This window comes from Plectrocnemia conspersa, unplaced genomic scaffold (genome assembly GCF_051122295.1).
Source record: "Plectrocnemia conspersa isolate PC_06_02 unplaced genomic scaffold, ASM5112229v1 ptg000010l, whole genome shotgun sequence".
Taxonomy (NCBI): Eukaryota; Metazoa; Arthropoda; class Insecta; order Trichoptera; family Polycentropodidae; genus Plectrocnemia; species Plectrocnemia conspersa.
Window position 1 is genome coordinate 1265198 of NW_028277174.1, and position 16536 is coordinate 1281733.

General features: G+C 30.9%; 1 protein-coding gene across 16 annotated transcripts in view; it reads left to right on the top strand.

Annotated features, from left to right (window-relative positions):
• Trpm (transient receptor potential cation channel, subfamily M) overlaps positions 1 to 15994 on the top strand; it is a 144806-nt gene extending 128812 nt beyond the window's left edge. For 9 of the 16 annotated variants that reach the window (XM_088195949.1, XM_088195951.1, XM_088195952.1 and 6 more), the window contains 13 exons: positions 2103 to 2324; positions 3742 to 3975; positions 4118 to 4240; positions 4302 to 4493; positions 4570 to 4755; positions 4951 to 5152; positions 11083 to 11179; positions 12237 to 12364; positions 12432 to 12576; positions 12657 to 12836; positions 12904 to 13041; positions 13429 to 13568; positions 14940 to 15994. In XM_088195949.1, coding sequence (XP_088052075.1) covers positions 2103 to 2324; positions 3742 to 3975; positions 4118 to 4240; positions 4302 to 4493; positions 4570 to 4755; positions 4951 to 5152; positions 11083 to 11179; positions 12237 to 12364; positions 12432 to 12576; positions 12657 to 12836; positions 12904 to 13041; positions 13429 to 13568; positions 14940 to 15109 — 2157 coding nt within the window. In that variant the 3' untranslated portion in view covers positions 15110 to 15994. Of the gene's footprint in view, positions 1 to 2102; positions 2330 to 3741; positions 3976 to 4117; positions 4241 to 4301; positions 4494 to 4569; positions 4756 to 4950; positions 5159 to 5234; positions 5685 to 11082; positions 11180 to 12236; positions 12365 to 12431; positions 12577 to 12656; positions 12837 to 12903; positions 13042 to 13428; positions 13569 to 14939 lie in introns of those variants that run through there. The other 7 variants (XR_015811200.1, XR_015811201.1, XR_015811202.1 and 4 more) reach the window with 4 other exon arrangements.
• Positions 15995 to 16536: the final 542 nt, after the last annotated feature.

Below are 16536 nucleotides of genomic sequence, written 5' to 3' on the forward strand. Positions count from 1 at the left end.
ATCGCAATAGTTTCTTACAATTAACAGCGCATTTGATTATATTAGGCTAATAAAAAATATAATGAAAATGTCATTGTATCGTGTTTATGTTATTATTATATTTTTAAAGCGCATTTTATAGATTATGTTTTAGTACCATGTGTTTTGGCTATTGAATTATAGATTGAAAAGATGCAAATAAGAGCAACTCTTGGTACGAGTTCTAAACAGATGGTGTAATAGCAGAAACTACATGGAAACTAAACAAAGCTTTCAGTGTGGTTGATACTAAGAAATATACAATTGTACTAAAAAATAATTAAAAATACAAGACAATGATATAATATCAAGTGGAAACGTATTATCAAAGGAGAAAAAAATATAATCAATAATGCTTTCGATAAAATATTTATACATATAACAGAGACTTAAAAACTAACAATTATGAGGGAAGAACTAAAATTGGAAAAGATTTTTCAATAATTGAGACGATAATTGAAGTCAAAAAATATCTTAAATTAATAAAATACTATTTCAATTTAAGCAATAACATTAGTAAAAAACGACAAGGAAGATATTTTTCTGGTGTGGTAAAAAAAGCAAGTATTATACTTAAAACTATTCAAAATGTATATAAAAGCAAAATTTATTGAAAAGTTTCAAAAGACCAACAAAATTGGAAGTTGGCATTCAGAATATAAGACCCATAAATAGAGGTAGTTTAAATATAACTAAGTCTAAAGAGGATGAATTAAAAATATCAGAAGAGGCAGTTAAAAAATTAGGAGATAAATATAACATAAAAGTAGAAAATTAAAAAAAATTAAAATAATTGGAAATTCAAATGAACTAAAAAATGATCAAATAAAAAAGTGTATAATAATACAAAATACATGTATATACTAAAACAAATGTTATTTATAAGTAAAATAAATGAAAAAAAAAACAAATTTAATAAATATGACGCAATTTTAGAAGAATACATTACAACGTTTAAAAGCAATGCACATAGGAAAATTAAATATCGAATGGGGTAAGTGCAAAGTATACGAATATATAGTTATATACCGTTATTATAACTGCTATGGATATAATTACAAAGCTAGGGAACGAAATAACAAAAAATGTATAATATAAAATATGGATCAGAAGGCATTTCGCAAAACAATGCATTAAAATAGATAATTGTGTAATTTGTCGCAGAACACATAAAAACTTAAATTAAATTTTTTATTATAATTCGAGGGATCGAAATTGTTTTATATTTAAAAGATATGCACAAAGTTACACAAAATATAATACAATATATAGCAACTAAATAAATTAATTTCACATGGGAAACACGAATCTATAACTAAGATAATGATTATTGCATAGGGTTATAACACATAAAGAAGAATAAAATTACTAGTGGAAAAGAAATATCCGCTATTCTTAGGATTAACAGAAACACATATCATTAATTGTATATTGACAATTATAATATGATTAGATGAGATTTTAATTCCAGACATACATGAGGTGTTATATACTATATATTAGAAAGGATATCAATTATAATACACACATATTTTTCTAGCAATCTAGTTTTTTATTTCTTACTAATTAAATATAATTTTATCATGCCTGATACTTCAGTGATAAGATTTCGCCGTTCACTTTGTCGTAAACTATATGTGATATCTCAACACGGTTGACCTCATTATGGAAGTGTTATATGAAAAGATGTAAATTTTGGGGCGCGGTTAGGTATTTTTTCAGCCATACTTCATGCTTTACGGAGAGGTATTTGCAGACCAAATGCAAGCAGAGTGCGGGGACATGCCCGGCCTTCCGACGTGCAAAGCCGGCGGATGGGTACCGCCGCTTGTCATGTCCACGTACCTCCTGGTTGCAAATATATTATTGGTCAACTTGCTCATAGCCGTCTTCAACAATATATTCAACGAGGTCAACAGCATATCCCACCAGGTCGGCAATTCTCGCGACTGCGACGCCCCCTGTCTTTCTATTATCTCTTTATCTACTTTTTTGTATTTTTGAATGTTTGTAAAGTTCGAACCGGAGCTCGGTAAGTGTATTTACAGCCAGTAGATTTGATATTTTATTTTGTTTCGCAACAGATCTTTTACCAGCCTTACTTTATGTTGTACGGAGAAGTGTTCGCGGACGATATTGATCCCGTTTGCGGGACGGACCCCGGATTAGAGATATGCGAGACAGGACGGTGGATCACTCCGATCGCGATGTCCATGTATCTCCTGGTCGCCAACATTCTGCTCATCAATCTTTTGATAGCCGTCTTCAATAATATTTTTCAAGAAGTCAATGCTATCTCTCATCAGGTCAGGTTGGCATTTAAAACCGTTGATCCCGGCTAAATTAGTACACTTTCCTATCACTAACCCGACTAACCAAAGCTTCTCAAGTATCAAGGTTTGTATTGAATTATATTTTTACCGTAGATTAATCATAATATATTACACAGAACATAATTTCTGAAATGTACAATAGATCCTCACATAGGTAAGCTTATTATAATATATTTGTACTTATCTTTGCCTCAGAACACAAGGTTTCATCTAATAAATAAGTATGGAAAACTCATATACACACAATCAAAGAAATTTATTATAGTTTATTGTTCTGAACCGAAGATAGAGTTTAATTTTAACTTTAAAAAAAAGCTAAGCAGTAAGTACTCGATATTTTTTAGCAACATACTTAGCATGAAGCATGATTATTGTCCTTATATTTGATAAAATAAAATACTACTCTAAAGAAATTTCGAATTTAAATGAAACGATCTACATTGGTTCTAACAGACTCAAATACTTATATTTATAAATATTTTAACAAACTATATACATATTTATATCCATATTTTCCAATCTAGAACATAGAACAATCTAGAACATAGCATATAGTTTCAAAGTCGTATCGAAGATCAGGATGCACTATTGTATTTAGTTGACCTGATTGGATGGTCGAAGTAAGGCTACTGCTTTAAAGATCGTCCTGGTCAGTTTCAATACTGTCATTTATTTCAAGTCGGAAGCGAAATAATAGTTCTGGATGAAATATTTCTTTCAGAATTAGGGGAAGTTCAACATCCCTTCCCGTTTCTGACTGTCTAGCCAATCTCGATGAATTGGGGTAGAACCAGACATTCGCCATTGCCTAATAAAGATATTTTTAGACTGAATTTTTATTTGTAACGTTGGGTTATGATTCACCGTCAACTTTTCATGCCGGTTTCGGGGAAAATATTTGCATTTGCCAACTCGCCTATGGCAGAAGTCATCCACCTTCTTAATACACTGGCTATGAATTTATTGCTCTGTTGAGCTGGTCTGATTATTTTTTTAAAAGAGATTTTAAATGCTGAATGTACTAGACTCAATGTTATAATAGATGAATTGTTTTGTTGCTTGTAACTACTTATGTTGTTTGTTGTTTTGTAACTACTTATGCTTACACTCGCAGGGTAAAACATATGTAGCTACAAAATTATTTACTTTTATAACTTAGAACATTAATTTAAGTAATACATACAAATGTATTATCTGTATATAATATACAAATATTATTTAAAGTAACGAGTGTAAAAAGTTCTAAAATATTACATTTTTCATAATCATTGAAAATTTGCTTTTAATAACACTTTTGCTTAATTAACTAACAGACAAAAAATATCTGAACTTCAAAACTTAACTTAGAACTCAAGTAAAATATTACAATTTGGTTTTTATATATTTTTAGGTTTGGATGTTTCAAAGGTTTACTGTCGTCATGGCCTACGAACAAAAACCAGTGTTACCACCGCCGCTTATTATTTTCTCTCACGCCTATCTTTTGCTCAAATGGTTGAAGAGAAAGGCTCGCGGCGTTAGAGAAGCCTATGACAATGGCCTAAAATTGTTTTTAGAAAAAGATGATATGGAAAGACTGTACGATTTCGAAGAAGAGTGTGTAGAGGGTTATTTTAGGGAACAAGTAAGTTGAACTATCATTGCGTTTATTTGACTAATTCGAGTTGCTCTTCTTTTATTTTTTTATTAGGAAATTGAAAACACTAAACAGCAATTTTTGTGAAAAAATAACTTAATAACATGTATTTTAAATCGAATTATTGTAGGAATTTAAATTAAATCAATCGACTGAAGAACGAGTGAGAAACACGGCCGAAAAAGTTGAAAACATGTCTCAAAAAATTGAAGATATTTATCAGAAAGAAAATTTACAAATTACGTCCATTCAGGTATTTTTGTTATATGTTATATATCTTATGTTTAGTTTATTAACTTTTGCGATTATCATAGAGCGTAGAGTTCCGCGTTAGAAAATTAGAAGAATTATCCGACCAAATCATGAACCATTTAGCTGTAATTCACCGATTTATGGCCACTCATCCGCACATGGTTGGCCGTGGAGGATCGGCCGATACTCTCAGCGTTGAACCAGCTACGATGAAAGCTCACGATAGACTGAGAAGGTTTAGTGAGAGATCTGATGTGAGTATTTCATATATAATTTATATAGATAACCAAAAAAAATTGTATCATATGTTCAAAAAAAATTATTCTTTAGGCCGCGTCTGATGGAGAAGGCGGTTCGAATTTAGTCGTACCTCGTATCACAAGGCGATTAACTCGCGCTCTCACCGAGGCTCGACCTGAAACACTATTTTTCGAAGAGATGACGCCTTCACATTTCAGTATTCCCGTTAAAGAGGAAGACGAGGAGGAAGTCAATTCCTGCATGTCTCCTGCAAAGGTTTATAATAATAATAACACAATACCACAAGATTTTGCGACTAAGACGAGATAATGTATGATACAAATTTAAAATTCATTAAATTTCATATGTAATTTTATATAATAGCTATGTTATCTCGGCAACAGTAAAACTTGTCTGTGTTTTTTTCATATAGCCTTTGCATAATTATGCAAAACATACTTTTCGTTTCAGTTGGAACCGGAACAACACAAACAACGACCGATATCATCTTCTGATTCATCAGAAGACACTCCTGACGTAGGAATAATCATGTGTAAAACTGAAAGTATACACGAATCCGTTATATTAGAAAAACCTGAGAATGTTCCTTTACTTCAACAACATAGTCAAAGCGGTTCTAAGGATACTGAAGATCCACCTGAAGAACAAATACGTGAGTGTGTCTTATTCTATCCGCTATTCCTATGAGAATAACCTCAGGTTTATCTCCTTGTAGCCTTTTGATACATTTTCAGTTTATCACTTAAATCTTTATTATCAAATGTACGAAAATCACCGTGATTCACAAAAAAAAATATTTAAAAGAGGGTGTATGGATCGTATCCATATTATATTAGCACCTTTTTAGTGTTGAGATACAATTCATTATTTCCTCGACATAACATCTACTTAAAATCTAGGAAAACTTAATCTGTGATAATCAATCAGAATTATAATAATATAAAAATTACTAATTCCAATCAAACAGACATGATAGAAATTGAAAAACATTAAGGTCCATACGGAATGCAAACACAGTCTTTCAGGAATTAGTACGTGATTTAAAGTAGTCTTTTCAATACAAGTATTTCAATATATATGGGGAATTTATTTAAAAAAGAATTAAACTTATTTTGCTAATTTAATAATATTCACTACTGTTTAAAAATAAAAAGTACGCTAAAGAAATTCGAAAACGGAAAAAACTGCATAAATAAAATATTGTGAAAGAGATAAATTTTTAAAGTTGCTAAAGGGTGGTGTCTACAATCTATCGCAAAAGTCGCGGTGGCGCCACTCGTTCATAACCATTGTGGCTTAGACATTAGCGCTTGAGAACGCTCCCCTTACACCAGCAATTCAGCCAGGGACATCATTTGCCTCCCTTGAAATTGGGTAAAAACACATGTCATTTAATGAAATACTATGAATCTTAAGTAAAATTAAAAAAACTGACTGGTCAACTTTTGACCCCTTCCCTGGAAAAAGCTGAAAAGACGTCCCTGATTCTAAACCAGAAATTCTCAGATTATTCCTGAAAGAAAATGTAAAAAATAGAGTCTCGAATCTATCTTTTAAAATGTCATTTCAGTGAAATCATATCCGAATACATTTTCACCAGTAGATATATATATATATATATATATATATATATATATATATATATATATATATATATATATATATATATATATATATATATATATATATATATATATGGTTAATATTTCTAGGAGTCGGATTACTCCGCGTACTTTTTTGATTCCGTGTGGAATCATGGTCCCTACGTTTCGGCCAGATTCGCCCAGCCATCCTCAGGGGAAAATTGAGAATATGAACATCCGGTGTGGGCAAAGCCCAGCATGTGGTTGTTCAGATCGGTTGTTCGGATGTTCATATTCTCAATTTTCCCCTGAGGATGGCTGGGCGAATCTGGCCGAAACGTAGGGACCATGATTCCACACGGAATCAAAAAAGTACGCGGAGTAATCCGACTCCTAGAAATATTAACCAAATATTTCTCCGCGAAAACGCATTCAACCACATATATATATATATATATATATATATATATATATATATATATATATATATATATATATATATATATATATATATATATATATATATATATATATATATATATATATATATATATATATATATATATATAAATATATATATATATATATATATTTTTACCAAAGAATATATGATATTTCAGCAGGTGCTAGTAAAATTAAATGATTTCATCTTTTCTATATATAGTATTATTTACATTTACATATTTATCATTATTTATTTACATGCGATGTATAAATGTTACAGTGAATGTGTATCTTTCAGTGAAGTTATTTTTTCACTAGTAAAGTCCAAATACATTTTAACAAATAGATATATATTTCTGCTAGCGAAAATATAATTTAACTGATAGGAGCTAATGAAATTATATGCTGCTCTAAAATATCTATAAAACTTTATTTGACAGTTGTGAACAGTTTATTTGCTGTTCAAACCCAAACCTAACTTTATGAAAGCTCTAACACTAGTTTTAGAAATGTTATTAGGTCAAGTCAAAAATACAAACTAAGCTAGCTCATTTCTCAGGGAAAAAAAGCGGAAAAAGAAGTATAGACAGGCGTTGCATTTTTCATATTGCTTTTTAGTTTGTCTGCACTTCGATGTTACACTATGTTTTACAAATATGCTAGCTATCCTTACTGTTATTACAACAGAATTTATTAAGAAGGGTACTGGACAAAGTATATTCAAACCGAATTTCTATCAATAGGAGAGCCTAAAAACAATTATCACTTCTTAGACGTCCGAAATTCACGAAAAGGCAATAAAATCGTGGCAACGCCATTGCAGTGGAAAGCTTGGTAATGAGCATTTTAGATTACTCAGATTAATTTGTCCATCTACGATTATGAATAAAGTCGATCGTCCATTAAAAAACTTTTTTTTTTATATTTAAAATCAGAAGAAAAAATACAAGAGAATCTTTTGCATATCTCCACACAAATATAAATACTACTTGGAACGACGGCCGTACAAATTTCATGTTAATCGATTCGATAAAAATTCCCTATTTAGTTTCTGCTGTCTTTTATTTAAAAGATTTAAAGATTTAAGTCATCTTTCCCAACGAATCCGAAAGCTCGAAAATAGCAAAAATTATATTACTTTAGGCTGGGTAATTTAGAATATTTTAATTGTGTTTATGAAACATTAATCTTAATTTTAATGGAAATATCATTAAAAAAGGTAACTTAGTGTTTTACAAAAAATATACTAAATTTACTAACAAATATCCCGTATTTTGGCTAGTCCTTAAGAAAAATTATCATATTGAAAAAAATGTACTACATAACTCAAATAAGTTTTAATAACAACGTTTCGTCGCGTTATTAGCTATCGTATACACATATAGCTAAAGATAATAAATTTAACGTATAACAAATCATAAACTCACATTATGGTGTCCCTCTCGGCCAGCACACTCTCTCGGTGTCCCTCAACGGCCGGCACACGAAACTTTTCATTTCATTACGAAGGTCGAATCACTATAAAAAAATACATTTTATAATCGTTTTAATCAATGTTTACTTCTAATCATCGCATATATTACATTGTAATAGTTAAAACGTACCTAGTTAATTTGCACTCAGAATCTTTATAACTGGTCAAAACAACGATGCACTTGTAAAATCACACACAAAATCCTACACTGCACCATTTTGTTTTCACTCGTAAAAAAATTTGAAAAAGAATTAAATATTTAAATCGTTTTTATTTTATTGAAAAAATTTTTTTTATAATTAATTATTTAAGACCGTCGCGTCCGTCTAAACGTGGCAACACAACACTGTGGTGCTTTAATTATTATTATATACAATATATAAGATATAATAATCTTATATGTATATACTATTTTTATAAGATTATTATATTTATATTCAAACAGATCATTTATATTTTTTAACGTATGGTATTTTTCATATGTAAAATCCAAATTGAAGTATTATTTTATAATTATGGCATAATCTTCGCCAACCTAAGAAAAAACTTTTAAGAAATGCAGTATAAATCGCTAAAATTATGTCCAAAAAACAATTTTACTATTGTGCTAGGTGATATGAATACCAAAATGGGTAAAGACCGATTTGCAACGTCTATTATCGACAGTTATAGCTTATATATAATTAGTAATACCAATAATTCAAATAATTCGATCGCCTTACATCAGATATTCATAATGGAAGCCCAGACAAGAACAATATAAGCCCAGACAAGGCAACTTCTCCACGGCTTCTGGCTGTCTCTCGAACCTTATCAACGCGAGAAGCTATAGAGACGCAACACATTGTCTCTGATCACCCACTAGTTATAGCCAAATTAAGAGCGAGAATTTCAAACCTAAGCAAACTGGTGCCCTCACCGGTGCGAACACAAATATAGTGTAAAAGCAACCTAAAACACCCTAATAACCAAAACACAACTCAGCTCTAACTTTATTAGCCTTACTATTATAACAACGAAACACGAGATTACACCTCTATGAACCAGAAATATATATGTTTGTCGAGACGCACAAAGAAACTCCAGAAAACACTATCAGTAATACCGCCCAGGAGAAAAAGCCAGATCGGTTCGATGAGGATTGTCGGAGCTTACCTTTTGCTTAGTTATAGGTATATTTTTTAGCATATATGTATAAAGCTTTAAGTGCAATAAAACATTTAATATATTGTCAGTAAATGTCAAAAACACTATAATTGTTTTTAGAGCTATAAACTTGAATTACTGTCCTTATCAGTCGAAACTGAAATGCCATCTCGTGAAAAATTATTTCTATTACACTTTTTTATCTATAATATAAATTAGAAAATACATGCATCTGCTTAATACAAGAACTCTTCCCAAACGACGAACAATAGTGACGTGACATTTGCACATGTCATTGGCTATTTTCAACTTTTAAGTTAAAACTTGAGCTACTGCAATTCATGAAGACAATAGATTAAAAATTTTGTGTATACAGGGATGTCATATGGGGGATTTTTATTTATTATTTGTCTCCCTTGAATTTGGCCAAAAAATGTATGGCATTTAATGAAATACTTTGAATCTTAATGAAATCGAAATAATAATAAAACGACCACTGACCCCCTCCCCCCGGGAAAAAGCTAAAATTCTTTGAAAACCGAGTCACTATATAAGAAACACGTTTTATAATCGTTTACATGGTTTAATCGATATTTACTTTTAATCATCGCATATACTGCACTGTAATAGTTAAAATGTGTGTAGTTAATTTGCACTCCGAATCTTTATAACCGGTTAAAACAACGATGCACTTGTAAAATCGCACGAAAAATTCTACCACGCGCCATTTTATTTTTGACTATTTAAAAAACCAAATGAATTATTATATATGAATTTTGAATTTTTTTTTCGTTTAGTGCTGATTAAATATTTAAATCGTTTTTATTTTTATTCGAAAAATACAATTTTTTTTAAATTATTTAAGACCTTTCAAATACGGCAATACGATTCTATGGTTTTTACGTAAGCCGTTTCAATGATGAAGCAAAGCTATGCGATGCAGGTAGATTAAAACAATTACATATCTACTTAAATATTTATTTGCTATTTGTTTATTACCATATTCATGGGTTCGAATGACTGACGAGGCTGCGGTGGGATGCATCTCCTCGAGTTATAGGTATCTATAAAGTGCTGCGGTAAATAACATTAGCGCTAATTAGCACATAAAGTCTGGGATCTTTATTTGCTAAAGACAATGAAATTGTTTGCTGCGCAACACTTAAGACGGGTTCTCTGTGGATGCGTCTGTGGTCTTCAAAGTAAGTTGCTCTGAATTCCAGACGTTGAGCCGAACCAGCAGATGAGAAAAAAACGGTGGTTTCTGCGATCTTTGCTGATCTGAAGTTGAATCAGACTCCTTTCGGTTGCATCCCATTATTTATATTCATGGCCCCTCCATGGTAGATTTTGTGGTTTACCTGTTTTCAGTAGGAATTTCAATTAGAGAAGGGCGGCGATTTTTTTCGAAATAAATCGTCCCTGACCCTTACCACAACAATCAATAATTCTATTTTGGGTTGTTTTAAATATATATGTTGATAGCAGATGCAGATTTGTGATGATTTTCTAAAATCTTATCTCCTTGAATCATTAAGTTTAAAATCTCCCGAAAATTTCCTCTGTTGTTTATACTTTCATTATGTGTATCTAATAAAATTCAATCACCTATACCACGTCTATAAGCTATGTTTTGGTTTTCAAGTGTTATAATATTATAAATAATAGGAATAAGTCTTCTACCTACAAACAAGGTGGTAGCAAATAAAGAAGAAAGTTAAAATGAGGATTTGCTGCGATAACAGCGCAAATGGTCAGTGTCATCTTGCATTAAGCTTAATCCGTCAAAGTGTTTTTAAAGCTTAGTATTGAATAGCAATTATGTAAAATTAGAATAAAGGGAACTAAAATATATTTATAAAAATATAAAGCTGTTGTGAATAATGATCCGCCTATGTCATATATGATGTTTATTGCTTATTTTACCTTCTTCAGAGGGATCAGCCGACTTGGAGAGCCTCTCAGAAGTAGTGTCTTTAAGAGGCGAATCTTGCGGTAAAAGCATATTGCGAAGAAGACACAAAACACGCAGGTAAACTCGTTTCCTTAAAATAATGTTATATTTTTAAACAACTTTCTCGACTAGATTTTATACAACTTTTACAGTATAGTTGTAAACTATTTGAAAAATCAATCTTATATATTTTTATTCTTGTTTGTGATGCCTTAGCCCCCATTGCAGGGGTTTCTCGTCCTTCACAACTATACGCCTCACGAGGTTGGTAGGTTGTAATAGGTAGACAATCAGTAGAGACCTACGAACGTGTCGTACTTTCATCAAATGCAATATCCTTTGTTCGAAACAAATTCAGCATGCTTTTGTAGAGTTTACGCCTCATCAAAAAAAACGACTTGTATCTGTAACATTTCAAATTTCAAAACAGTTACCGAACAATATTAGAACCACTTTTAAAGCCAGCACCGCGACATCAACGTTTTAATTAATAAAACAGTTCCATTAGCAGTAGAAACAATCAGATAGTTAAATTAGTTTATATTAAGTAATGAAATACTACTGTTGTATTATGAAATTTTGCAATAGTAAATTATACTTTCATCATGCAACAGTAAAATAATCCGTTTCTTTAATGCAGTTTTATTTTATTTTGCTATAAATTAAATGCTTGTTTCTTTTAATTTTTTTAATTGTTAATATCACACATACTTAAATAAAAAAATGCTTTAATGATTTTGATAAAATCAGGCTTTAAACTATTGCAATTGAAAATGTAAAATACAGCTAATCGGTTCCTGTAAATATGTTAAGTCAAATATTTAAACAAACCTTGCGTTCGAATATTTTTGGATTCAGAATATTAAATTTATGTAAAACCGCGATGCTATAAATTGTGAGAGAATAGTGGTAAACGTCTATGTCACTATATGTTTCTTTTTAATTTGCCTTTTATTTATTTTTTAAAAGAATCGTGACTTGAAGTGTTATTTTTAAGTGAAAAAAGATTGACTGCTCTTATACTTTTTATTTAAGTTTGATTTATTGGACTTAGATTACTTTACATGGATCGATTCAATCGTTACTAATGAAATGTATAAACTTGAATCATAAAACATATAATTTCACATTCAAGATCATCTGAAGGAGGAGGAGAGTCGGGTGTCGGCAGTGGACTATTAGGATCTCACGCTCCACCCCGTCGCCAACATTCTCAAACTCATTCCGAGCCAGACAACTCTACCGACGCCGCTTCGGTTCATGGTCAGTAAATCCTAGCATATTTATCGAGATAGTTTTTATTTCTTAATTTAACTAAATTTATCATCAGAATACATAGCAGCTAACACTGCAAAACCGGCGCCTGGAGGCAGAGGTCCTCGGCAACTCTTACTCGCCATGCACGCTGAATATACAAGTATCACTGACGAACTGGAGACTGTTTGCGGTTTGTTATCGCCTCCAAAATCGCCAAGGTACTATATTTTTTATGATATCATAATAGCAATAAATATTAAAAAATGTGTACATCGCTTTTTCTAATTGCCAAATTTAGTAAATGTAGCAACGGTAATCGTAGGCTATTTTCACCGCCACGTCCTAGTGAATCTGCAGAGAGACGACGACACCAGTCGGAAATGAGCAATCCTGAATTCGCTCTGTATTTAGAGAAGGAAAATCTAAAAGACGCAGAAGAAACTGATTATTTGCTAATGGAAAATTTAATACAACGCAGGTAATGTATTTATTAAATGTAGGTATTGCTAGACGTTGACTGAACGGTTCTATCTTTTTTGTTTTAGGTATGATGATGATGAAGGTTCTGGCAGCGGAGGCATCCAAGAAGATTTGAGTGTAGCGATGCGAAGAGCCGCAGGAAGCTTCAGCACTCATCTTCTTTCAGTTACTGACAGTCGTGAATTTCGAGCACCGCAAGGAAGGTTAGAGGCTTTATTTCTTATACATATCTTTATTTTTCAATAATATTTATATTAAAAATAAAGATATGTGAACTAGGAAAATTGACTAGTGCTTAAATTCACTTCGTTATTCTTTCTAACTTATGTGCTTTAACTTTATTGTTTTATCGACGTGTCGAATATTGAAGATTTACATTACTTGTCAGGTTCATTTATAACACAATTCTCGTTTTTGCATATATTTTTCTATATTCTGATGAAATCTGCAATCATAATAAAGGCTTTAAATGAAAGACTTAATATTAATCACTGATCATAGAAGGATTATGGATCTCTGGCAGTTTGAAATCTGTTTTTGTTTTCCGTCTGCTTAGATAATTTTTAATAAATTATATGTTATAATTTCAGATGTCTTCGACGCGCTAGTGCTTTTGAAGTTCGTGAGCCCCCATCGCCATTAAGAGGTGGTATTAATCAAGGATGTACTGATATGTTGCTTCCTGTTCCATCGCCATCTCCTCCATCGCAAGCATTGAGGCAAAATTCAGGTTGGTTTTGTTCCGAGTTCCAAGCCTTTTTATGGTTGTGTGTTAATTTCATAGTACAAAGTTATGGATAGTATCCAATCATAACCTAAGATCAGATTACACTCTGGATTTCAAGCTTCATAGACATGTAGTGGATAGAGGTTGCTCATCTAGTTTTCTTTGTTGGTAATCGGCGTAGCTTCGCTTGGTGCTAGTCAAAAGTATCTAGTGGATGATTGTGATGGAAATATATTATGAAAGGAAGTGTAGATGAAAGTGTTTGATGTATGCTATGTTCGCGGAAATTTATATTTAATTTAAATTTGGCCAGAAATATGCATGTCATTTAATGAAATACTAAAAAACCTAATATAAACAGTATATTAAAAAAAATACTAATTACTGGGCAGCTTTTGCCCCCCCCCCCCCCTCTGAATAAAGCTGAGATGACGTCCCTGATTCTAAACTAGAAATTCTCGGGTTATCCCTCAAAGAAAATCTAATAAAAAGGCTTAAATTTATCCCAAAAATATTTTTTAAGTATGTACTCTCATCGAAATTTTATTGAAATACATTTTCACCAGTTAATATGTATTTTTCCAGTAAAAATATAATTTATCTGGCAGGTGTTAGTAAATTTATTTGATTTCAACTTTTCCATATGTAATAATACATACATTTTCATAATTATAATTATTTATTTACATGCCATGTATAAATGTTAGTGAATGTGTATTTTTCTGTAAAGTTATATTTTCACTAGTGATGTACAAATACATTTTCACCAGTAGATATATATATTTCTACTAGCGAAAATATAATTTAACTGATAAGCGCTAATACGCTGCTCTAAAATATCTATGAAACTCAATTCGACTGTTGTGGAACGTCCATTTGCTGTTCAAATCCAAACCTAACCTAATGAAAGTTCTAAAACTAATAATAGTTTAATAATTATATATATAATACAAGCTTACCCAACTCATTTCTCAAGTCCATTTTATGCATTTACTGTATACGTTTAAATCTCCAAATCTCTTCATATGTTGACGTAATGAATATATTATATAATTAATAAACATACGTTTAGTTTTTTCTCGTTGAATTTAAGTACATTATTTTTTAACCATATTTATATTATACTTAATTCATTATATAAATTATCTACAACTTCTTTAACCTTATCACCTATGCAATAAATATTATCACGACTATTACAGCCTGCATGCATGTTAATACCTTTGGCACAAAATGAACATAACTGAAATAAATATCCTTCGAAACATTAAATTTTACTCTGAATAATATTTTAAATTTTGGAAGGCTTGGAACATCTACTCGTAATATATTATTTCTTAGGTCTTATTTTTTCATGTTTTATTATTTATTCAGGTGAAACAAACATTTCGAGCGAGACTTCCTTATCAATCGGCAAATTAGGAAGCGAACGTCAGCCGTCGCTACCGGCAGCGTTGACGCGTCCTCCACTTCCGCTGCACGACTCCAGTGAGAAACAACAACCGCCGCCAGCCCAACAACCAAATTCAGAAACGATGTGCTAATGCTCACGAATTAGTTCCTACGATTAGAGGAAATTTAATTTTAACCCTATATTTTTTTATAAGTGCAATACTTATATAATCTTGAAATCGCACAATGAATCCACGATATCATTAATATTAATTTTTCAAAAATTACAAAATCTTTTTATGATTTTATTTAAGAGATCCGGTGCTAAATGAAACGTTTTAAATAAGAATTTTATATTTTAAAATATCAGAATCATCATTAAAAGTATGTACTTAAAATCGAATGATTGTTACTCGGTAACAAAAATATATATATTATGATAGTGAAATAATATTAAAACATCAAAATTCATATTGAATTGTGTTTAATTTGTATTTACAATACACTTACCAAACGGATGTTTAAATATGTATAATGTTGCAAGATATATGTAGAATTGTTGATTGACGACCAGGCTGTGCGCCGTGTATCGATATTATTACTTAATATAATATAACAAATATTTAACCTCACTCCTAAGACCAGACACTTATTTAGAAGCGTCACCAGCGGTGGCTCGTTGTAAAGTATGGCGCTGCATTCCGCAGTCCCTGCTACGAGCCTACGCTGTGCATAACACAAAATATGTGATATAACGGCGACCAACTTATTATTATTACATTACCTTTTATTTGCACGACTTATCAATGTGTAATACATATGAATATGTATTTATTTATTTTTAATCAAATAGCAATACCGGTAATTTTGAAGGGACGACTCGTTAAAAAGACTTAGTATAAAATTATATTTTTTTGCGTTTTACTGTAATTGTTACGAGATGATAAAGTGTTCTAAAATTTCAGATGTATGTATTTTTCCTCACGTTTACTATATATTAATAAATATAATAGATCAAATAAAGATGTGTATATATCTAATATGAATTTATTTACATTGTACACACGTTCCATTTTATATTATACATATAAATATATATATTTATATGTATGTATATATACTTTTAAGGTTATTCTGTAACATTATACATAGTTAAATTATTGCATGTTTTTTCTAGCTTGAATATTTATTTTTTAAAACAATCTAAATGTAACGCAATATCTTAGAATAATCACTACCGATACTGTACTGATTTATAACCCCATTTTAACGACTCGTAGTGAGTATAAAACTATACTTATATTATGTATAAATAATTCTACATTATGTTATATTTATTGATGTTAACTCAAGCTCAAGAATAACTGGGAAAATTGGGTGGTAATAATTTTTATTGAGAGTTTCGGGAAGAAAAAGTAAAATATATGAAAAATATATTAATCGAGTATCATTAAATTATTCACAGAACTTTTACTTTTTTAGTGAAACAGTTTTATTGTAATTGTAATTTTAAAACATATCATTTGCTTCCTTCTGCTCAAAATTCCCAGTTCTCATTTAGCGTCTCTAATTCTATTAG